This window comes from Rhincodon typus, chromosome 45 (genome assembly GCF_021869965.1).
Source record: "Rhincodon typus isolate 14 chromosome 45, sRhiTyp1.1, whole genome shotgun sequence".
NCBI classification, from domain to species: Eukaryota; Metazoa; Chordata; class Chondrichthyes; order Orectolobiformes; family Rhincodontidae; genus Rhincodon; species Rhincodon typus.
The window spans coordinates 242496-265977 of NC_063376.1; the positions used below are offsets into that span (position 1 = coordinate 242496).

General features: G+C 41.0%; 1 protein-coding gene across 1 annotated transcript; it reads left to right on the forward strand.

The window, feature by feature from the left end:
- The first annotated feature begins 353 nt into the window (after positions 1-353).
- Positions 354-23202, forward strand: LOC125487762 (E3 ubiquitin-protein ligase RNF13-like). Its single transcript, XM_048620008.1, has 4 exons — positions 354-383; positions 3517-3526; positions 4469-4549; positions 14618-23202. Exons 1-4 carry the CDS (start codon positions 354-356, stop codon positions 15007-15009), a joined length of 513 nt encoding a protein of 170 aa, XP_048475965.1. The 3' UTR covers positions 15010-23202.
- Positions 23203-23482: the final 280 nt, after the last annotated feature.

Consider the following 23482-nt stretch of genomic DNA (forward strand, 5'->3'; position numbering starts at 1 on the left):
ACTAGGACCACCTCGTCGATACAGAAGCGCGGGGCTCACTAGCCGATCACCATGAGTCCATGCTTGGCTCACTTGCCACCACCAGTGCTGCTGCCACGACTGAGCTCTTCAACAAGAGTAAAAGAAGGAGAAAAGAGAAGAAAAGTGGATGAGCCTCTGGCTCAGGAGCCCTATTTCGCTCCTATCTTACTGGAATACTTCTCTATACTCTTGTACTCCAAATGCCTTGACGTAAGGGTCAACATTCCATTAGCCTCCTGGATTACCTGCTGCCCCTGTGTTAGCATTCTATTTCCTGCATAAGCTTTTTGTCACTTTTTTATATAAATGATTTGGATATGTATATAGGAGGCATGGTTAGTAAGTTTGCAGATGATGACAAAGTAAGAGGTGTAGTAGACTGTGAGGAAATCAGAGTACAACAGGACCTTGATCAGATGGGCAAATGGACTGAGGAATGGCAGATGGAGATTAATTTAGATAAATGTTGCACTTTTCGGTTAGGCAAACCAGGGCAGGACTTATACAGTTAATGGTAGGGCCCTGAGGGATGTTGCCGAACAATGAGACCTAGAGGAAAACGTGCATAATTCCTTGAAAGTGGAATCACAGGTACACCAGTTGGTGAAGAAACCGTTTGGTATGCTTGGCTTCATTGGTCGGAACATTGAGTAAAGTAGTTGGGATGGCACGTTTGCAGCTGTCCAGGACATTACGGAGGTCACTTTTGGAATAATGCATACAATTCTATAGGAAAGAAGTTAAACCTGAAAAGGGTGCAGAAAAGATTTATAGGGATGTTGCCAGAACTGAAGGGCCTGAGCTATAGGGAGAAGCTAAATAGGCTGGGGCTATTTTCACTGGAGCATTGGAGGGTGAGGGGTTTATAAAATCATGAGGGGCGTAGGGTGAATAGCCAGGTCTTTTTCCTTGTGGGGGAGTCCAAAACCAGAGGGCATAGGTTTAAGGTGAGAGGGAAAAGATTTAAAAGGGACCTAAGGGGTAACTTTTTCATGCAGAGGGTGGTGTGTATATGGAATGAGCTGCCAGAGGAACTATTGGAAGCGGGTACAATTATAACATTTTAAAAAGCATCTGGATGGATATATTAATAGGAAGAATTTAGAAGGATATGGGCCAGATGCTGACAAATGGGACTAGCTCAGATTGGAATGTATGATCGCAGATGATTTGGACCGAAGGGTCTGTTTCTGTGCTGTATGACTCTGACTCTATAAGTATCTCTAAGTCCCTTTCGTGTTGCGGCTTTCTACAGTTTTTTTTTTGTTTAAATAATACTCTATTCATTTTGGAAGGGAGAACAGAAGCATAATTTCACATTTTCCCACTTTATATTCCATTTATCAACCTTTTTTGCCCACTTAATTAACCTAGCAATATATGTCTCTCTCTAAGCCATTTGTAGTCCTCTTGGCAACTTGTTTCTCCACCTATTTTTGTGTCATCTACAAATTTGTGACAGAACATTCACTACCTTCCTCCAAGTCATTAATATACGTTGTCAACCGTTGTGACCCCAACACTGATCCCCTATGGAACCCCACTGATTATAGATCCTGAAAAAGAGCCTCTTATTCCCAGTCGCTATTTCCTGCCAGTTAGGCAGTTGTCTGTTTGTGCCAACATGCTACCTTTGATATGATGGACTGTTATGACTTAACCTTTTGTGAGGTACCTTGTTGGATGTCTTCTGGAAGTCTAAATACAGCACATCTACTGGTTTAAGATAACAAGGTGTAGAGCTGGATGAACATAGCAGGTCAAGCAGCATCAGAGGAGCAGGAAAGCTGACATTTTGGGCCTAGACCCTTCTTCATCTACTGGTTCCCCTCTATCCAGCCTGGTTGAGTCTTCCTTGAAAACGTCTTAATTTAAGTCAGACACAATTTCCCTTTCATGAAACCATGCTGACTGTTTGATTAGATTATGAATTCCAAAATGTTCTGCTACTAGTTCCTTTAATAACAGATTCCAATACTTTTCCAACAATCGATGTTAGACTAATTGATCTATAATTACCAGCTTTTTGCCTCTTACCCTTTGAGAATCGGGATGTCACATTGGCAGTTTTCCAGTTCTATGGTACTTCTTCAGAGTCTAAGGATTAATCAGGCGTTTCAACCAATTAATCCACTATCTCTGTAGCTACCTCTTTTAGAATCCTAGGATGCAAGTCATCAGGGTAAAGGGACTTATCTGCTTCGAGTCCCATTAGTTTGTCTAATACTGTTTCTCTAGCGATAGTAGTGGAAATTAATTCCTCCCCTATGTTCTTTAGTATCAATGGGCTGTTTAAAATATCATCTGCCATAAAGACTGAGATATCTTCCACTGTAACAGATTGTTACAAAAGCTGGCAAACTTGTTATGGTTAACAGGGTGCCAGGCAGCCTTTGAGAAGTTGAAGGCAATCCCAATAACTGTGTTTCATTAATCCCAAATGTGTGTTGTACAGAGGGCCTTTCTTTCAAGTTTGAGTTTTATCATTTCCATTTCTCCTTCCTGTTCAAGCTATTTCAACTGCAGTTGAAATATCTCCAACTCAGTTGTCTCACTCTTCCTGCTCTTCTGATGCTGCTTGGCCTGCTGTTCATCCAGCTGTACACCTTGTTATCTCAGATTCTCCAGCATTGGCAGTTCCTACTATCTCGGTTGTCTCACTAGTTGGTTTGTGTACCATTCTTTCAGCTTCAAATGTTGTTGTGCTATTACCTCAATTATGTCTCCCCTCTTAGCCTCTACTTTTAACTCGAACCCTAATGTGTTGGCCTACTCACTTAGTCTCACCTTGGTTATTCTCTGCAAATCATTCGGTAGTAAATCTTCCATCCCCAGAAAGTTGTTAGCAACTGACAAAGGCAAAATAAATGTAGGGAGGATGTTTCCTTGTTGGGCAATCTAAAATCAGAGATCCTAGTTTTAGGATAAGGAGTAGCAGATTTAAAACAAGTGATAAATTACTTCCCTCAATGGGTCATGAATCTGTGGAATTCATTACAATAGAGTGCAGTGGATATTGGAACGTTGAATAAATTTGAGGAGAGAGATTTTTAATTAGCAATGGGTTGAAGGGTTGTGCAGTTGAGGATGAGATGCGATCAACTGTGATCATATTCAATGACAGAGGGGGCACTGGGGCTGAATTTCCTACTCCAGGTTGGAGTTCTTACTTTCTTTTGATATTATAATGCACAAGACACAAGGTGTATTTGCTTCTTATCCTTTTCCAGTTATTGAAAGCTAGCTTTCCAATTAAATAGCTTCCTTGCTGAGTATCCAGCTGTGAGCCCCAACTTACATCTTATGACTGAGGTTAGAGCAATGTACTGTCACTATTGTCTCACTACTCCATGCATCACAACATCAAATATATACTTTTCCAGTTACCAAGGTGACCAAATTAAAAAGTATCTGTATCGGGTTTTAAACAAAGTAATCTATCAACCAGGTTTATTAGTCATCATAATTATTGATTTATTATAAAAAAAAGCCTAGTTCAACAAAGGTGCAATCATTGGTTAACGTTTACAGTCAATAATATAGAAATATAAATGATTATCCTTCTAATATCTCCAAAACACATGCACTAACTTTTCAGTTATATATTTCTCCACAGAGATTGTCTGTCTGAAAAATATTTTGGGTCAAAGGGTTATTCTTTAAATCGAAGGGATAAAAAGAATGTTCTAGAACCTCTTATTGTTATGCTTTGTTATCTGAGGTCAAGTCACTAATTGTGCACAATTGTCTCTGAAATCTTGCAGGCACAGCAAGCACCGACAATGCAACCTTGAGGTCTTCTTTCAATTGCTCTTTCAAAAGAACAATTAAGTTTCAGCCTTATTCAACAAGAGGGTTTCCTTTTCAGAAATAGAAGATATGAGCTGGTTCTTAGCAAGTGTTTATCAAAATCAGCTTATTCATAGCAGACTTTCCTCCAACTGAAACAGTTACAGCAAAGCACTTCTGCAAACTATTCAGTGTTTAAAATTGGTGCCAGTGGGGGTCAACAGGTAGAAAATCAGTCAGTCAGTCATGTGATTAATAGCATATCTTGTTTTTAAAAAAGTCCACATGATCTTTCAGTGACCCCTTAAAGAAACCACTCCAGGTATTTCCACAAAATTTTAAATAAATCCAATATCCATAATCCTTCAATATTAGGTATAAAGCCTGTCATAACATTAAAATGATTACTCTGCAAAAGTATGTCACTGACTTTTAAGATGCTCTGACAGCTAGAAGTAGAAATGCAAGTCTCCTTTTCACAAAAAGGGAAGAGTTGCAAAATAATTTATCAAAGCAGAAGATTGTTAACTTCAGAGGAACTAAGAATTGAAAGATGTAGAGAGTGGTTGAAGTCAATGTTGGGTTCGTTGACTTCTTTCTGGCTGTATAATGGTGTCACTCATTGTTCCATTACTCTTTGTGTTTTGTTTAAATGCAGGCGATGGATATGAAGTCTGTGCAATCTGTCTGGATGAGTATGAGGATGGTGACAAACTTCGAATATTACCCTGCTCACATGGTAAGCCGATTCTGTCACTTATATAGTCGTCTTTCTGCTGCTGGCAGAAGCTGTCCAGGTGATGAGGAGAAAGCTGTGCACTGAACAGCAATGGAAATCAGTGAAAGCAACTTTAACACTTGATCCATTACCTCAGATGATACCAGCTACCAGGAACATATCTGCTTCCTTGATAAGTCCAACATCAAACTCTGCCTTGGTACACAAAGCTTTCTTGTGTTCTCTATCCCAATCCTTCTCATCCATCTGCTTTCCTGCTCGCCATTATTTCGGTGGCGAAAGGAAGAGACGGGTGAAAATTATGGAAATGATGTCCCAAGTTGAAAAATGTTAATGTTAATGTTAATGTAGAGAGGGTAGAAGATTGTTGGACTGTTTTTAGTGTCTGAAATGATCTGTAGCCCACTACTCCATCCATCACAACATGAATGGAATTCTTCATGAGGATGGGGTATACTTCGATTGCTATGAGGTACTAATTTCAGAACAGAGCAGGTTGTTAGAGGTCGTAGAGGTATTCCGCATGGAAACCCGTCCTCCAGCCCAACTCATGCATGCCGACCAGGTTTCCTAAACTGAACTAGTCCCAGTTGCCTGTGTGTGGCCCATATCCCTCTAAATCTTTCCTATCCATCTATCTAACCAAATGTCTTTTAAATGTTATAATTGTACCTGCCTCTGCACTTCCTCTGGCAGCTCGTTCCATTTACGCACCACCTTTGTGTGGAATAAGTTGCCCCTCGGGGCTCTTTTTAAATCTGACCCCCCTCACCCTAACCCTATACCCTCTAGTGTTGGACTCCCCTACCCTGGGGAAAAGATTTTGGTTATTGACCTTATCTATGCCCCTCATGATTTTATAAACCTCTATAAGGTCACCTGTCAGCATATGTCTCAACCTGTCTAGCCTGTCATTATAACTCAAACCTTCCAGTTTTGGCAACATTCTTATAAACCTCTTTTACACCCTTTCCAGTTTAATGACATCCTCCCTTTAGCAAGGAAGTGGTACTGTTTATGTATATTTTGCCAATTGGTATCCTCTGTACGTTGCATTCTACTGCAAAAGCGCGTGACTATCTATCTTAGAGCTAGGGTGTCTTATCAGAAAGCAGGTAGAGATGAGTGTAGTGACCACCACTAAAGCAAAGGTGCTGGGGAAACTAAAAGGTCTGAACGGGATAAAGCATCTAGAACAGATGGATTACACCCCAGAGTTCTGAAGGAGATAGCTGAGGAGATTGTAGAGGCATTGGTACTGTAAAATAGCTAATGTAACACCCCTGTTTAAGAAGGAAGGGAGGCAAAAGACAGGAAGTTATAGGCCAGTTAGCCTGACCTTGTCATTGGTAAGATTTTAGACTCCATTAGTAAGGATGAGATTGTGAAGTACTTGGAAGTGCATGGTAAAATAGGGCTGAGTCACTACAGCTTCTTCAAGGAGATTTCATGCCTGACAAATCTATTAGATTTTCTTTGAAGAGATCACAAGAATGTTAGGCAAAACAGAGCAAGTGGATGCAATTGATTTGGATTTCCAGTAAACTTTTTGACAAGGTGCCACATTGGGGACAGCTAAATAAGTGCCCATGGTGTTAGGGGCAAGGTACTGGCATGGATAGAGCATTGGCTGACTGGCAGAAGGCAGAGAGTAGGTATAAAGGGGCCTTTTTCTGGATGGCAGCTGGTGACTAGTGGAATTCCACAGAGGTCAGTGTTGGGAGCACAACTATTCGCATTATAAATTAATGATCTGGACAAAGGAGCTGAGGGCGTTGTTGCTACGTTTGCAAATGACACAAAGATAGGTGAGAGGCAGGTAGTGAGGAAGCAGAAGGACTTGGACATACTGTGAGAGTGGGCAAAGAAGTGAAAGATGCATTATAACATTGGGAGATGTGAAGTTATGCACTTTGGTAGGAAGTGTAAAGGCATGGACGGTTTTTTCTAAATGGGGAAAGGCTTTGGAAATCTGAAGCACAAATGGACTTCGGAGTCCTAATTCAGGAATCTGTTAAGGATAACATGTAGGTTCAGTTGGTAGTTAGGAAGACAATGCAATGTTAGCATTCATTTCAAGAGGGCTAAGAGTACAAGAGCAGTGATGTACTGCTGAGGCTATATAAGGCTCTGTTCAGACCACATTTGGAATATTGTGAGCAGTTTTGGGTTCCCTATCTAAGAGTTGGAATTTATCCACAGGAGTTTTACAAGACTGATACCAGGGATGAGGGACTCGTTATATGAGGAGCAGTTGAGAACACTGGATCTATACTCCTTGGAGTTTAGAAAGATGAGGGGGATCTGATTTAGACTTGCAGAATACTGAGAGGCCTGGATAGAGTGTACATGGAGAAGATATTTCCACTATTAGGCAAGACTAGGACCCGAAGGCACAGCCTCCGAGTGAAGTGATGATCCTTTAGAACTGAGGTGAGTAATTTCTTCAGTCAGAGGGTGGATAATCTGCAGAACCCATTGCCGCAAAAGGTTATGGAGGCCACTTCATTGAGTGTATTTAAGACAGATGGATAGCTCCTTGTTAGTAAGGGGATCGAGGGTTACGAGTAGAAGGCAGGAGAATGGGGTTGAGAAACATCAGCCATGATTAAATGGCAGAGTAGACTCAATGGGCTGAATGGCCTAATTCTGCCCCTGTATCTTTATGGCTTTATGGATCTCTCAGCAGCTTCTCCTTGGCTAAAGCAAATGAAGCATTTCTACTTCTGTTTTTCTTTTGATTTTGTTATAAATCGTACTAGGGTATTTGACCATGGAGAGACAGGAATTCAATTAACATTCATATTAGCAATCCATTTTCTGCCTTCTCAGTGTGTGTCACCACAATCCAAATCTGAGCCTCTCAAAAGAAATGCTTGCATTTCATTGGTCTCTTCCTTGCTGTCAGGATGCCCCAAGCACTTTACTTGAATGCAGTATTCTTGAAGTAAATTGATGTGTAAAGTTGAAACATGGTGGCTACCACATGAAGCAATGCGAATGTGACCAGCTTCTCATTGTGGGGTAAATATTACTCAGATGGTGGATGGAGCCTTGCTTTAGCATCTCATCTGAAAGACATTACCTCCATCAGCAGTTCAGAGAAGGCTTACTAGAGTAGTTACCTGGAATGAGCAAATTTCCCTGTAAGGAAAGATTAGACAGGCTAGGCCTGTATCCCCTGGAGTTTAGAAGAGTCCAAGTTGATTTGACTCAAAGAAGATCCTGAGGGGATTTGATTTAATGGATGTGGAAAGGCTGTTTCCTCTTGTGGGACAATCTAGAGCAAGAAGTTACAGTTTAAAAATAATTGAGTGCCCATTTAAGGCAGATAAGAAAATGCTTGCCTCTGAGGTCGAGACTCTTTGAAATTTGCTTTCTCAAATGCAGAACCTTTTAATATTCTTATGGCAGAGAGGATAGTTTTTTGTGTGGATCGATTGTTGATTACCATGGGCATGGAGGAATATCAAGGATATGCAGCAATGTAAAGTTAAAGTTAAAATCAGATCAGCCATGATCTTATTGGATGGTGGAACATGAAAGGGCCAAGTGACCTACCCTTGTTCCTTGCTCCTTGCTCACGCAGAACTCCCATCAGAACTACACTAAGTTGTCAACCACAGGCTGAATTTGGCCAAAAATTGGCTAAGTGTTATTTTTGCTGAGTTTCATGGAGAGTTGCTCTCTGCAAGGCCAAGCAGCTTTACTTATGCAATTGTCCCAAACCCACTTTATTATGCAGATTCCATGTCTAGATCAAACAGTGCTAGCCCAAATCTCCTGCATGTCATAGCCGGAAATATTTATGACTCCTGGGATTCCTGGCACCAGTGCTATCTTTAAAAGGCCATTACGACAGTCACTGTCTGTCCAGAGTTGCCCTGCACAGTTTGATTAACGTGGGCTGGACATGGCAAACAAAGGGAAATTGGCACCGCATTTTTGTAGACAGTGACTTAAAGATCTTGGTGAATGGGGTAGTGCAGGGGAAGATGCCCTGTTTCCTCCAGAGAAACACCCAACAGCACTGTCTAGGTAAGTACTCCTGTCTTCTCTCTGCTGCACCCACTCTATCTCTACTGCTGTACCCACCTCCCATCAAAGCTCATAACCTACAACTTTCACTATTGTATGTAACCCCTCACGCCCTCACGCCCCTGCACACTGTGTGCACACAGACATGCACGTATACACGCTCCCCAGTATTGCTAACCCAGCTTGAGTTGGTTAGCCCCATTGGCTGGACAGCTAGTTTCTGATGCAGAATGACACCAACAATGTAATTCCTGCACCAAATGAGGTCACCATAAACATCCCACCTTCTCAAACTCTCCCCTCACCTCGGGCATGATAATCCTCTGGTCAAACTCACTACCAGCCACGTCTCAACTGCGAAAGCAGCGTGTGGTCACCAGGTACTACGGTCACCTTACCTTGAAAGGAAGGTTGATCAGCTCATTTGCTGGACAGCTTGTTTACAATGTAGAGTGATACCATTAGCACAGGTTCATTTCCCATATCAGTTGAGGTTGCCATGAAGGTCTCGACCACTCCCCTCACCTGAAGCGTGGTGACACTCAGACTAAGTTACTACCAGTCGAGCCCCATCCCCCTCCTGTTCTGAGAGAGCAGCTCATGGTTCTCTGGGATTATGATGATTTACTAATCCTGAGTGGCCTTTATACTGCCTGCTCACTCACTTGGGACACCACCAATTTTCTCCATCTGCATCAGCACTAACAGTTGTTCCACCCACTCATTTAATCCCTCCCTCTCATTTCAGAAGGAAAAAACTCTTAATAGGATCAAAGAGCCAGGAATTGGTGGGATGTCCTCCATTCATTTCTAACCCTGTATGGAGAGAGAATCCAGGCCTTCGCTGACAAGTTTCTGTGGAGACACAGAACCATCCATTGCTCAGCAACCAAGAGAGAAACATTGTCCATTATTGAGTGACACTCCCATTCCCCTATTGTAAATCTATGATTTATATGCCAGAACCTTTACCCCTTAGTTGCAACATATTCTCTTTTTCTTTTTCTTTTGTCGTCTTCAGGTGAGTTGAATTTCCCCAGTTTCTACAGTCAAGATGGCTGCCCCCACTCACAACTCCCCCCTCCCCTCCCCTCCCCTCCCCACATACACCAAGCCAAGGAAGTACTGGCAAGGCTGTCTCCTTTAGTTCCACTAGCTCAGATACTGATCCCTCAGTGGGAACATGAGCTATTTTAGAATCAGGAGCACTGCACCTGGGGAAGAACTGCCAGAAACTCGGAACCTGCTCAGTCCCAGCCAGAAAGGTTTTTGGAAATTAGAGATCTCATTGATATGCACAAATAACCTCAGGAGCATCCGAGTGTCTGAGGCAGATTTGTTGGAATTATCATGCCCGAGGTGAGGGGAGAGTTTGAGAAGGTGGGATGTTTATGGTGACCTCATTTGGTGTAGGAATTGCATTGTTGGTGTCATTCTGCGTCAGAAACTGGCTGTCCAGCCAATGGGGCTAACCAACTCAAGCTGGGTTAGCAATACTGGGGAGAGTGTATATTGAGCCACCTGTAAAAAGTTCTCACATTTGTAAATATATGTTCACTTTTTTTTTCTTCAGCTGTGTATGTGTGGAGCTCTGCCAAGCCACAACTGCAACATTGCAGTACAGGGCCTACCTTCCCTTGTGCTAGACAATGTTTGATGGTCCAGTATGTGAAGTGAGCAGGCAACAGGAAAATAGCCAGGTGACTGTAATTTGGGCTAATGTGCTCCATCTTTTCAGTGTGCTACTGACTGCCTAAGATCTTCCTCCTTCGTCACCCCTTTTCCTTCTATGCTGTGTTGTTTCTTCCCCCTGTAATTGAGGAGCCTTCCTACTTCACAATTGTAATCTTCTGCGTTGCAGAATTCTGGCCATCCAGTCCCCACAATTATGTTCCTCAGCTTCCTTCCCACAACATTGGCCCCTGACAACCGCTCCCCCCTCTCCCCTGCCACCTTGACTTCGTAGATAGACCTCCAGAGCTGACCGTGGCCTACTCCCTTGAGTAGTCCTGATGTAGCAAGGTGCATAAAACAACATGGCCACCCATTGACTGATGACAGCCATGACAATCGTCTTGGCTTTGTCAGTGCAGAAAGCCAAGGTGAGACAAAATGGGAGGCAATGGCCTAGAGGTTTTTATCACTGGACTGTTAATCCAGAAACCAGAGTAGTGTTCTGGGCACCTGGGTTCAAGTCCCTCCAGGGCAGATGGTGGATGGTAGAATTTGAATTCAATAAAAATTCAGAATTAAGAATCTAATGGTGACCATTAATCCATTGTCAATTGTCTGGAAAAATGTATCTGGTTCACCTAATGTCCTTTAGGGAAGGAAACTGCCATCTTTACCTGCTCTGCCCAGCTCTATAGCCAGAACAATGTGGTTGATTCTTAAGTGCTCTCTGGACAACTAGGGATGAGCAAAAAAAGGCTGGCCTGGCCAGTGACCCTCTCCTCCATGAATCAATTTAAAAAAAAAAAAAAAAAAATGCTGTGAGCCTGTTAACTCTGAGGGTGGCAAAATGCAAAAAGGAAAGGCAAGGCAAGGCATTGAGCATCAAACTGGACATAGAATGAGTGATGACTGACCAGCCATTAGATATAGCCTGGTCCAATCTGTGTAAAGAGTCCTGGGAGGAGCATCCCAATGATGTACAGCAAAATGTAGGGCCATCCTACAAGTGATTCAGAGATGTGCCATGATGATGCAGTGATACTAGTATGTGCTGGATGCCAATGTCTGTGGATATGGAGTGTGCCCTGAGATTTTGGTGCCTGGATGTCCAAGATAGAGGAGTAAGCAGCAAGCTGGAGTCACCAGGCAACCATTCTTTCATATTGGGAATTCTCAGCATCTAGTTTCTATCTGACGAATGGTAGAATTGGAGACTATGTATGAATGAAGCGATATTAAGTAATCTGTGTTAATGAGCAGTAGTCTTGCTAATATGCCTCTCACCAGTGAGAATCTTGTCTCGTCATTCAGCGCTTGATTGGAAAATGGTACTTTTTGCTCTCACATGACATCTCCCATAATCTTGCCATTGCGACCCAGGCTGTACATGGGTTGGGACGATTTCATCCCTCATTTTTGTGCTCAACTGCGTAAATTCACTAAAGATCCTTAAACAGTGCCTTCCAAACCCATGACCATCTCCAACTTGAAGGACAAGGGCAGCAGATACATGGGGATACTCCACCCCCTGCAAGTTCCCCTCCAAGCCACTCACCATCCTGACTTGGAAATATATCACTGTTCATTCACTGTCACTGTTTTGAAATCCTTAAATTCTCTCCCTAAGGTCATTGTGGTTCAACCTTCAGCATGGGGACTCCAGCAGTTCAAGAAGGCAGTTCACTGCCACCACCACATCAAGAACAACTAGAGACAGGCATTAAGTGGAGGGGGAGGGTGGCTGGGGAGAAAAAGGCGATGGTATTATCATTGGCCAGTTAATCTAGAGACCCAGATAATGTTCTGGGGACCTAGGTTCGAATCCAACCATGGCAGATGGTGGAATTTGAATTCAATAAAATATCTGGAATTAAGAATCTAATGATGGTTAACATAGTGTTGAAACACATTCACATAGAAAATAGGTGCAGGAATAGGCCATTTGGCCCTCGAGCCTTCACCACCATTCAATGTAATCATGCAATCTCAGTATCTCACGCCTGCTTCCTCTGAGTTCCTTTAACAAAAGTTTATTATACAAAGAAGTAATGAGTAATGCAAAACAATGTTTTGCCCTGTTTCCTGACACTACTCAAGTCCAGTGGAATTATGCCGTATCTCTCACTTTAGGGTTTTACTGAACTGACACATGTAGTCATATTCATATACCATCCTCTGCATGGAAAAGCTACCCCTCCAGTCCTTTTTAAATTTTTCCCCTATCACCTTAAACCATAGGGCTGTAGTTCATTCCTGGTTTTATCTCGAGTTATGGAGACAGCTCTGAGTCCTTTTTCAATCTGACAACATGAGCTTTCCACAAATCTGAAAGCCAGAACTTTGAGTTCTAATAATTTCCAGATTTCTAACTAAACACCTCTGGTTTGGAATTTTCACAGATTTGACCGTTCTGAAGTAACTTATTCTCCAAAAGGCCCTCAATCCTCCTCCAATGAGAGAAACTAAACCTGACTTCAAAATTCAATGCTGGTATCTTCTGAACTGAATTAAAAGAAAGCTTAGTGGCAGGAAGCATAAGGTATTGATCAAAGGGTGTTTTTGTGACTGGAAGCCTGTATCCAGTAGTGTACCACAGTATTCAGTGCTGGGTCCCATGCTGTTTGTTGTGTACATTAATAATCTAGATATGAATGTCAGAGCTTTGGTCAGTACGTTCACTGATGTTAAAATTGGTGGTATGGCAAATATTGAGGAAGAAAGCCTTATTCTGTCAGATGATATAGACAGGTTGATCAGATGGGCAAATGGAATTTAATCCTGAAAAGTGTGAGGTAATTCATTATGGGAGGATGAACAAGGCAGAGGAGTTGGATGTTAGGACCCTCGGAAGTACAGAGGGTCAGAGGGACCTTGATGAGCATTTCCATAGATCCTTTGAAGACGGAAGGACAGGGAAATAAGGTTGTTAGGAAGGCGTACAGGATACTCGTCTTGATTAATAAAGGCATTGAATACAAGAGCAAAAAGGTAATGATAGAGCTGTATATAATGATATTTAGGCCACAGATGGAGTGCTGTGTGTAGATCTGGTTGCTACACTATAGGAAGGATGTGATTGCACTAGAGAGAGTGGAGAGGAGATTCACAAGATGTTTCCTAGCTGGACTGATTCAGCTACAAAGGCAGGATAGAAGGGCAAGAATTGTTTTAATTAGAGCACAGAAGACTGACAGGCACTCACCCAGGTGAACACAGTACTGAGGGCCATAGACAGAATAGAGGGTGATAAACTTTTCCCCTGAGTAGAGGAGCCATGGTTTTAAGGTTTCAAGATGTAGGCATTTTCAAGGAGATTTGAGGAAGAATGTTTTCACCCAGAGGATGGATATCTGGAACTCACTGCCTAAAAGGGCAGTAGAGTAGGAATCCTCGCAACATTTAAGAAAAATGTGTAGATGTGAACAGAAATGTAGATGTAAATGTAGATGTGAACTGAAATGCCATAGATTACAAGGCTGTGGACCAAATGCTAGAAAACTGGATTAGAAAAGGTAAACATGTGATAACTAGCACAGACCTGATGGCCCAAAGGGTCTTTTTCTGTGCTGTAAAAACTGGCTCTAAAAGAACTCAGTAAATTCTTCTTAACTGAATACAAATGTATTGGTCTTGAACTTTTGCTCTCCCAGTTGTAACCACATTAGACAAACATCTTTCTATTAAAACTGAAGGAGTTTTCAGTCACCTGCTCTCTGACGAATCCCACAGTTTTAAAATTAGTGGTTACCCTTTCAGGACAGAAATGAGAGAACTTTTTAAAAGGGGTCACTCTAAGAAAGTGATGGTGGGGAGCACAAAAGTTGAAGAGTACATTTGATGAAGTCTTCAAAATTCTGAGGGATCTTGGCAGGTAGATTGGGAATAAATGTTTCCATTGCCAGGAGAACAGAATCGACATTAGAAAAAGCATTTACACCCACTGACTGACTGATTAGGCTCTGGAATGCACTGACGGAGAATGTGGTAAAGGCAGATTCACCTGGGGTGTTGAAAAGGAAATTATTATAATCTGAAGAGGGGAGGGAAGAAAAGCACAGCTACAGGGATACAATATGGGAATGGGACTAGCTAAATTGCAGTTACAGAACAGGTGCAGAAATAATGGGCTGAATAGCTTCCTTTAGTGCTATAACTAAGAGTCCATAAATTAGAATGGGTTGATCTGTTAACAATGAATGCACGAGAGAATATTCAGATGTCCTGAGAATATACTGTTTAAATACAAACTCTTTCACCTTGGGATTTAGTTGAGGCCCTGTCCTTTTAATAAGATGTGTTCTCTTCTCTCCTTGACCCCCTATCCCCAATCAAACCACAACCACCCCTCAAACGCAGCATACCACTGTAAATGTGTGGACACTTGGCTAACACAGACGAAAAAGACCTGCCCTGTTTGCAAGCAACGTGTTCTGCGTTCAACTGCCGATTCTGAATCGGGATCCGATGTGGAAGATTACCCTGAAGGCGATGAGCGTCAGTCGGAGCGCACTCCACTTCTCCAAGCAGGTTCGTCCTCTGCAACACAATCATTCGGCTCCATAGCCAATTCCCCCACACAGCACAGAGGGGAGCACTCATCAGATTCCAGTGAGGATGGTTACATTGCTGCCTATGCTGAGAGAGAGGAAGTTCCAGTCCACAAGCAGGAGAATCAAAGTCACTCTTCAATCACTACAGGATCTGGATCTCAGCCTAACCTCAATCCTGGGCATGTTTTTAATGTGTAGTTAGGAACCTCGGGCCTTATTATGTTCTTACCTGTAAAACTGTAATCATTGTGTAACTGCAGCTCAAAGAGGGCTTTATTTAGAACTTTTTGGGGCAACATTTAAAATACATATTTTTTGTGTGAACGGGGAGGTTCTGCTGTTAATGAGCAGTGAGCACAAGCTGGTTTAGTAACTGCACATGGGCATATTGCTCAATGCCAACCGAATACAAGCAGTTTCAACTCCCTGTAACAAATAGGCATTCAGTAGGGGGCAGAGAAAGAATAGCTCCAGAATGTGATAGATATCTCATTAAATACCACCGTGAAGAAACTCTCTCTTCCAATTTCTGTAAAAAGTGCACGAAATTAAAAAGCACAACTTCTGGGGCCCTTGCAGGTCGGAGGTAGACAATCCCTCGTCTGCAGGCTATAATCATCTCGAAGTGAGCTACTCTCAGTTCCTCTGTCTCTGTTCTCGCCAATGATAAAAGCCTGGTGTAGTGTATATACTTCCTAACTGTACAGTAGAGAGCTCCTGACATATGGAATCAGAACACTGAAACAGGGCTATGTGTTACTGGTACTTGCAGTTTCTCCCAAAGTCACTCTGGCCTGATGTTGGGAGTATGACCACAAAAATGTTTGAAATGTTCATAGTTCCGTTTTTATGCTAAATTTTGGAAGCCTGCTAATCAGAATGTTCTTTCGTTACAATTGTGTGATTAATTGAGCAGCCAGTTATTGATAAATTGTGATCATGCAGAAGAAGGGCTGCTAAAGGGGGAATGAAGCCAGAGTCAAAGACAACAGAAGTAGTGCAGTCCTAGCTGTCTGGTGTGATCATGATCATTTTCATTTCCAGTCTTTTGGTTTATTTTGCTGCTTGTGGCCATTTCCTCATTTATAAAGAATGAGGCATTTACCAGTGATGGCTGTGCAGAGATGATGGTCAATGCCCAGGACCTCTGTGTTCCAGACTGCTACCTGTTGATCTTTCACCTTGAATTACTTTCTCACACTGACAATAAATGTGCTGAAGTAACATTAGCTGACTGGAAAATCAGTTGCAGCAACTGACTACAATTATGAACATTCCAGGAATTGGTCCTCTGGCTCAGCTGTGCGTTTTGACCCCAGTAGTATTGTAGGGTTTCATGAGGTGTATTATTTGTATTTTGTGCGGGAAAGGAGAAACAAATTGTGTGATGGCATCAAGTTTGATTTATTCTAGATTTCAATTACATTACAAAGAACCACAAACTCTACATATCCTGCCATCGGGCATTTACATCGTTCGCTGTATTTGCATGGTGTACTGTGGATGCTGGAGACCTGAAATAACAAAGCGCTGGAGAAACTCAGCGGCACTCGCAGCACCTGTGAAGGGAGAAACAGAGTTAACGTTTCAAGTCCAGTGTGCCAGCTGCTCAACCTGCTGAGTTTCTACAGCACTTTGTCTCCATTTTTTGTGAATATGGTTCAGGACGGAGTTAGAGACAGATAATGCAGGCATTGCTGGAACTTGAGGCATAATATTGAGTATGTTTTCTGTTGCACTCCTTTCAGGAGCAGCTCCATTAGAATTGGCTGAAATTTGAATGTATTGTGATCGGAATGACAGTAGCTTTTATCAAATGCCAAACTCAGCAGGAGCAAGAATCAAGTGTGATATGGAATTGGCAGTCTTCATAAATGATATGTTCCTTGCTTATCCATGCTTTTCAAAATCTGTTTAATTACATTTTATAATAATTAATTTTTAAGAGTTTGTAATCATCTAAACAAATGTCAAATTCATTAGCTGCTCTGTCACACAGTGAGGGCAGCTGTCTTTATTCCACAGCAGTCTCCACAATGCAGACAGGTTAATTGTGAATCTGGGTGACCGATATTTAAGAGTCATGGGCCAAGACTTCCCAAACTTCAGATAGTTGGTGATCAGAAACGCTCTGAAAAATGCTGGTCAGGACCTCAGATATTCTGAAGAACTGAACATGCAGTAATTGACCAAAAAGTTTTAACTTCCAAGGGCAGTTTACCCAGCATCTGGATCTGTATGACAAAGTTCCCAACTTTAAGTTCAAGCAGAAAATTTAGATGGTTCCATTTCGCAGAACTCAATAGTTAGCCAGGGAAAGTTAGATGGTTAAAACCTGTTTAAACTCCAGGATAACTATGAAACTGACCACATACCCACAATACTTGACCACCCTGCAATCTCACCCTAGTATCACATCATACATGTTTCTGGCACTTCAACCTAACCGGTCCATCTGCCCCTTTAATCACCTGGCACCCTAACCCTTCACCTACTCACTTTGCACTCCACCCACAAATCCGACCCTCTGTACCCTCATCTACTTACCTCCCACACTTATCTTCACTCAGTAGCTGTGGGCTGTTTGAGTATTTTACTTTCTGGAATACAGCAGCAATCATCGTAAACATGGGACATAGCTTACCAGCGAACTGTCACAGAAACTGTGTCTATGATTTGCTGGACGGATAGAAAAATCCTGGGAAGGAAACTGAGCTCTTTTTATCTGAACAGTTTGGAAATAGGGATTCTTGCAAACTAATATGTCATTCCAGATCATAAGGAGGCCAGTTGGCTTGAGAGTCCATGCTGGCTCTCTGTGGCATGACCCAATCAATCCCAATCTCCTGTTCTATCCTCTGTCACTCTAATTTTGTTTCTGTCAAACACCCACCCAATCTCCATTAAAATCACTCATGGACTCCACTGCCGTCATCCTTGTCAATGTGTTCCAGGTCATTACCACCCTGCATAATAAAAAAAAAAAAAGCCCTTTCTCACCTGTAACTCTCTCCCAAGCAGTTAAATATGTGTCCCTTTGTCCTTGTGCCTTCAACAAATGGGAACACCTATTCTTTAACTGCCATCTCAAAAAGCCATCTCAAAACTTGTGGAACCTTGTCCACTTCTATCAAATCCTCCCTCAAGCTTCTTTGGTCCAAGGAGAGCAAGCCCAGCTTCTCTAGCCTAACTTTTTATAATGATTCAGTGAAATTCAGGTTTTCGTATGCTTTGCTATCTTCTGTCTTAATACGTCTTTTTACCTTCAAGGTCTGTGTATGTAAATTCCAGGTCTGTCTGTGCACATTCTTTATAACTGTGCCATTAAGTCTGTCTTGCTTCTTCCTGTCCCTTCTGCCAAAGTGCTTCACCTCACAATTACCTATCAAAAATTCCACTTTCCTTTGTGTTCACATTCTGCTGGGCTGCCCTGTTATGGTCCTTTGGCATCATCATCACTATCTCCCATACTTTTAGGTTTGGTATCATGGAAAAATGTTGAATTTTACTCTTTATACACTTCACAGTTCCTGATGGAATACCACTGTCTACAACCCTCCAGTCAATTACTTGATAATAAAACAAAGAATTGCGGATGCTGGAGATCTGAAACAAAAACATAAATTGCTAGAGAAACTCAGCAGATCTGACAGCATCTGTGGGGAAAAGCAGAGTTAATGTTTCAAATTTGGTTCTGATGAACAGCCACTGAACTCAAAGCATTAACTCTGCTTTCTCCCCATGGATGTTGCAAGACCTGCTGAGTTTCTCTAGCAATTTCTACTTTTGCTCCAGTCTATTACGTAACTAAGCATGCGCTACCTTTTTACAGGTCTGTGTTGGGGTTCCTCAATGAACTCATTTTTTTCAGGTGCCTCTAGATTTTTTTACTGTGGTTATTGTTCCTATAATGTCATCGACAATCGATGCTAAATTGATTGGCCTGTAGTTGACACAAAAATTCTTTCATCTCTTTTTTGGGATAAAGATAGCACATTCAGCGCACTCCAGTTGTCCACAATGTTTGGCCAAATCTGGGACAATATTGACAAACCTTTTCACGAGCCTCCTATCTGCTCTGAGCATGTTCCAGGGAATCCTGTCTATCAGTTCTTACCTCATCTATTACATCTGTCATCTTCGCTTCTACCAATATTTGTCAGTTTCCTCTTGGTAAGCAGAGGTACAAATTACTCATTAAATATTATAACCTGCATCTTTGCCTATATCACCCTCTTTGGTCCTATTAAGGACAGTGTTCCCCAAAGATCTGATCATGGCGATCAGCATGCTGATACTATATGCAGCATTGAATTCTGGTTCTGGATGTTGCTGCCACACACAGCTTAGAGGTTTCTGAAGGAGAAAAATTAGCAGGAATCCTGAATAGGACCCACCTCACTCTTTACTATCTGTTTCCTGTTTATGTGCCAGTAGATTTTTATGTCCCTTTCATCTGACTGCTGATCTAATCTCATAAATTCTTAGTGGTACTTTCCTCTGTTTTCCCCCTCAACTTTTTGCATTTGGCCTGGTTCTTGCTTGAAGAATTATTTGATGTGCAACATGCATTTTATTTTTTGTTTTGTTGTATTCTCTATCTTCCATGTCCTCCAAGGAATTCTGGCTTGGTTCTCTTCTTTTATGCCTTTATCGGAATGTATTTGAAAGTTCTTACCTGTAAAACATTTTTTTCTGTCAACTCATTGGATCATTGAAAGTCCCACAATATTAGCACTCTATGGCTTTTTCACATCGCTGTGATTTTCCTGCAGATTCATTCCTTTTTCTCCCTCACACTCTCATTAGCAAAATTTTTCCCTTTTACTTCTCCAGTGGCTTATGTCTTTGCCCTTTTTAAAACCAGTTCCCCTTCTCCTTCTCTGTCTTTTCTGATCACTTTGTATGTTTGAATGTTAAGTACCATTATTAAAGCCATGTTTCTGTTATTATTCCCCACAAAGCTATTTTTGCATACAGCCCACCTTATTCAGCACACTTTATGGTTATATAGGTGCATATATATAGGATTATTTTTATATGGAAATGAGCTGATTAATTGATTTGCTGTTTAACATAACAGTAATAAATAGGTTAAACTTTCTTTATCTACAATGATAGAATGATTCAGCAGCCAATCACAAACAAAAACAGACGTGCTGGGAAAACTCAACAGGTCATTGTGAGGAAGGGTCTCCAGACCTGAGAGATTAACTCTGATTTCTCTTCACAGATGCTACCAGACCTGCTGAGCTTTTCCAGTAACTTCTGTTTTTTGTTTCTGATTTACAGCATCCACTGTTCTTTCAGTTTTAGTTGAACCATTCTACCACTTGGCCTTAATCTTGTTACAAACCTCAGCTAAACCAGTACCTAATGTGTAAAATACAGGTATTTTTGGCAGAAGTGGGTTCCCATTGTAAATGGCATTTATAACACTAGAAATTGGACAAAATGCTGAGCATTATCGCCACCAAGATTAATACTAACACCCCAGATTTCCATGTCAAACAGCAAACTACCAACTTATATTTGAAGCAAATGCCTTTTCTTCCCCATCCCATTGCTGCCAACTCTGAATAAAATTAACAAATTTCAAAACGCTGATATTTTGAAATCTACAATTTTGTTTGCTACTTATAAATGCGATTTACTGAATACCTGGCGAACACGCTCGTTAGCTGTGTAAAAGTCAAGTTCATGCCCTTACAGAACAGAACCCTCAACTTGAAGAATTAGCAACATGTGAAAATGATCATAAGAAGCAACCACTTGTTACATCAAGCTTACAACAATGTGAATTTATAAAAAAAACCTCTTTGACATTGTGAAACATTCCAAGTGTTAACTTGATAATTCCCAGATAAGTATAATGTGGCAGCTGCATAACAACCCAAGGCCAAAGCAGAGAATGTTCGTCTGATTTTAAAACGCCCACATGTCCTGATGGAGGGACTTATAAAATTAAAACTTCTTTTCAAAGTTACAAGTAAGTATCTTTACCGTTCTTGTGCTGTGTTCAAAGCCTCTGTTTAGACACTTATTAGTAGTATTGCTATCTTTTCTGATATTTTATATGTGTCTGTGTAAAAATGCTTGAGGTTTTAGCCACTGCATTCACTGTCTCAGCTCTCCCTTACTTTCCTGTTTTTGAGAGATTTTTAGCAGCTCGAGCCCAAGCAGAATGCCTTCTTGGTTAGCAACATGGAGAACAATGGGCCTGAATTGGCAAAAAATGGAGGGTAGCAAGAGAAATAGATTTAATAGATATAAGGTATCTATTTCTTTGAGTAGAGTTTATTTTTTATTCAATCCTGGGTGTCTATTAAGTGGCATGCCAATGTTTTATGATCTCTGCTGATGTTATTACTAGACACGTAATGTCCCAGATTGAAATCTGTTTCATAGATCTTATTTTGGTTTCCTTTTAATGTGGCCTGTCACTGAAACATAACCAGACAATGTTGCCAATTTAGTTTTAACAATAAAAAAGTTTGTTTAGCAAAATAAATGAAGATAAAATAGATTAAGCCAATTGTTTAAATACAACACGCTTCAGGGTTTTGAAACATGATAAAATAATACCCCATTAATCCTAAAAACACTCCATTACAGATTCCAAAAACACCAGTGGACAGTCAGTCATTAAACATTTCCAAACACACTGAAAATCCATATGCTTCTAGTTCAAAATTCAAAGATCCAAACCTTAAAAACAAGATATTAAAAATGTATACAAGTCTCATACTGTATAACACAGTGTCTTTCTGTTTATATTTCTCTATGCCTAGTTGTATGTCTCCACCTGTGTATGTATCTCTCTGACCTTGAGAGGGGGTCAGAAATACACATTTAATTCCTGAAATGCACATCCCCAATTCACCTAACAAGTATTTTTGAATGTGTAGCTAAACTCCCTTGACATAATGTGGAGGTGCCGGTGTTGGACTGGGGCGGACAAGGTCAGAAATTGCATGACACCAGGTTATAGTCCAACAGGTTTATTTGAATCACAAGCTTTGTGTTTTGAGGTGATCTCACCTGATGAAGGAGCAGCACTCTGAAAGCTTGTGATTTCGAATAAACCTGTTGGACTATAACCTCGTGTCATGTGACTTCTGACCTAGTCCCTTGACATAAGTTGTAACGCAGTTGGGTCATGATAATTCAAATCCCACCCTGATGCCCCTAGAATTCCACAGTACCAAAAATATAAATGTTTTATTCAATGAGCAAAATGGTCAGTTTGTTTCTCTTTTATTACTGTTATAAGTGCAAGAGACTTTCATTCGGTTTCTTTAATGAACCAACAATATTTATCAACAAACTTATTCTTTAAACAAGTTGGAATTAAACTATCTCCCCTTAATCACAATGCACACTCACACAATCATACAACAGTCAAGCCAATTCTGCAGAAATGGCACAGATTTGACGAAAAAAAAGGCAAATGGGAAAAACACTCCAGTGGGTCTGGACTCCGGATAAATAAAAGGAAAAACTCATGATCAAGTGGATATCCTATTGTCAAGATTACAGTGCTGACCATGGGAGAATCAATGAGATCTTCAAATCAGACCAGTTCAAGTGAGAGTCCATTGGAGTTCAGTCTTAGAATAGAGTTAACAGTTCAGCTTTCTGAGTCAAGAGGCAGTTAAAGACATGGATTTCTAGAACTTCCTCAGATTCCCAGAAGATACTTTACTGGGAGACCAGTCTGTGCCCCTTGCCTTGTAAAGTTTGCTCTTTTTTGGGAGAGAAAGATCTTTAGTTTTGGTGCCAGCTTCTTGGAAGTTTTTTTTTTCTTCAACTTACATACCTAAGTGTGTACAGAAATAGCAACTTTAGTTCAGAGGCTGATGCAAGGCAATCTTCACTACAGGGTTTTCCATCAGTTTGGTAGTTACCATTATAAAATCCATACTTCATCTATCTCTTAAAAAGTTTTACCTTGCATTCTTTCCATAAAGTCAGTTATCTTTTTGCAACAATACATGAACTACAACCCTCTACAACTTCTGAATATTCAGTCATTCCTGCTGAACATGCCTCCCAGAAATAATATGCATAAAATTCTTTTTGAATCCAGAGTGCCCAGTAAGTTTCATATTCCATATCTTCATAGTCCTTTATAATGAATACAATTCCCAAAAAGGAGAACAAAAACCCGGTGTTCTCTGATTTGTTTTTATTCATTGCTGCCATACCCCAAAAGTTAGAAGTCTATGTGTTTCTCCTTTTTAACATAGTCCCTGCTGAGTAATTCAACAACATGTACAGTTTAAAGTATTTTGTGGATAGTTCAATGTTTTAATCATGTAATTTTTAGTTATATTTTCATTTCAGTTGTAAACCCCAAAGGTAGCCTTTCCATTAAACACTGGACATTTACTGGTCTTGTTTGTTCATTTACGGGTAATTTGTTACATCAGAATTTGATACAAACATAGCAGATTCATTCCAGATGGGGAAATTTCCGTCTTCATGGTTTTGTTATTGCAAATGAGTTACGGGTTTGTCAGTTAAGGTGCCACCCCACTGTCTAGAATACATAAGTAACAGGACCAGCATTAAAGGAAATGCAGTATCGAGGGACCACCACAATGATGGAAGGGCAGTATTGAGAGAGGACATATGGAAGGGCACCAGTGAGACAACAAAGATGGGAGGG

Bases quoted from the DNA above. Each gene is read 5' to 3' on its own strand.
- LOC125487762 (XM_048620008.1), top strand. From the start codon at position 354: ATGGTTAGTAAGTTTGCAGATGATGACAAA. The intron at 4,550-14,617 runs GTAAGCCGATTC...CCTCAAACGCAG, and splicing joins AATATTACCCTGCTCACATG to CATACCACTGTAAATGTGTG.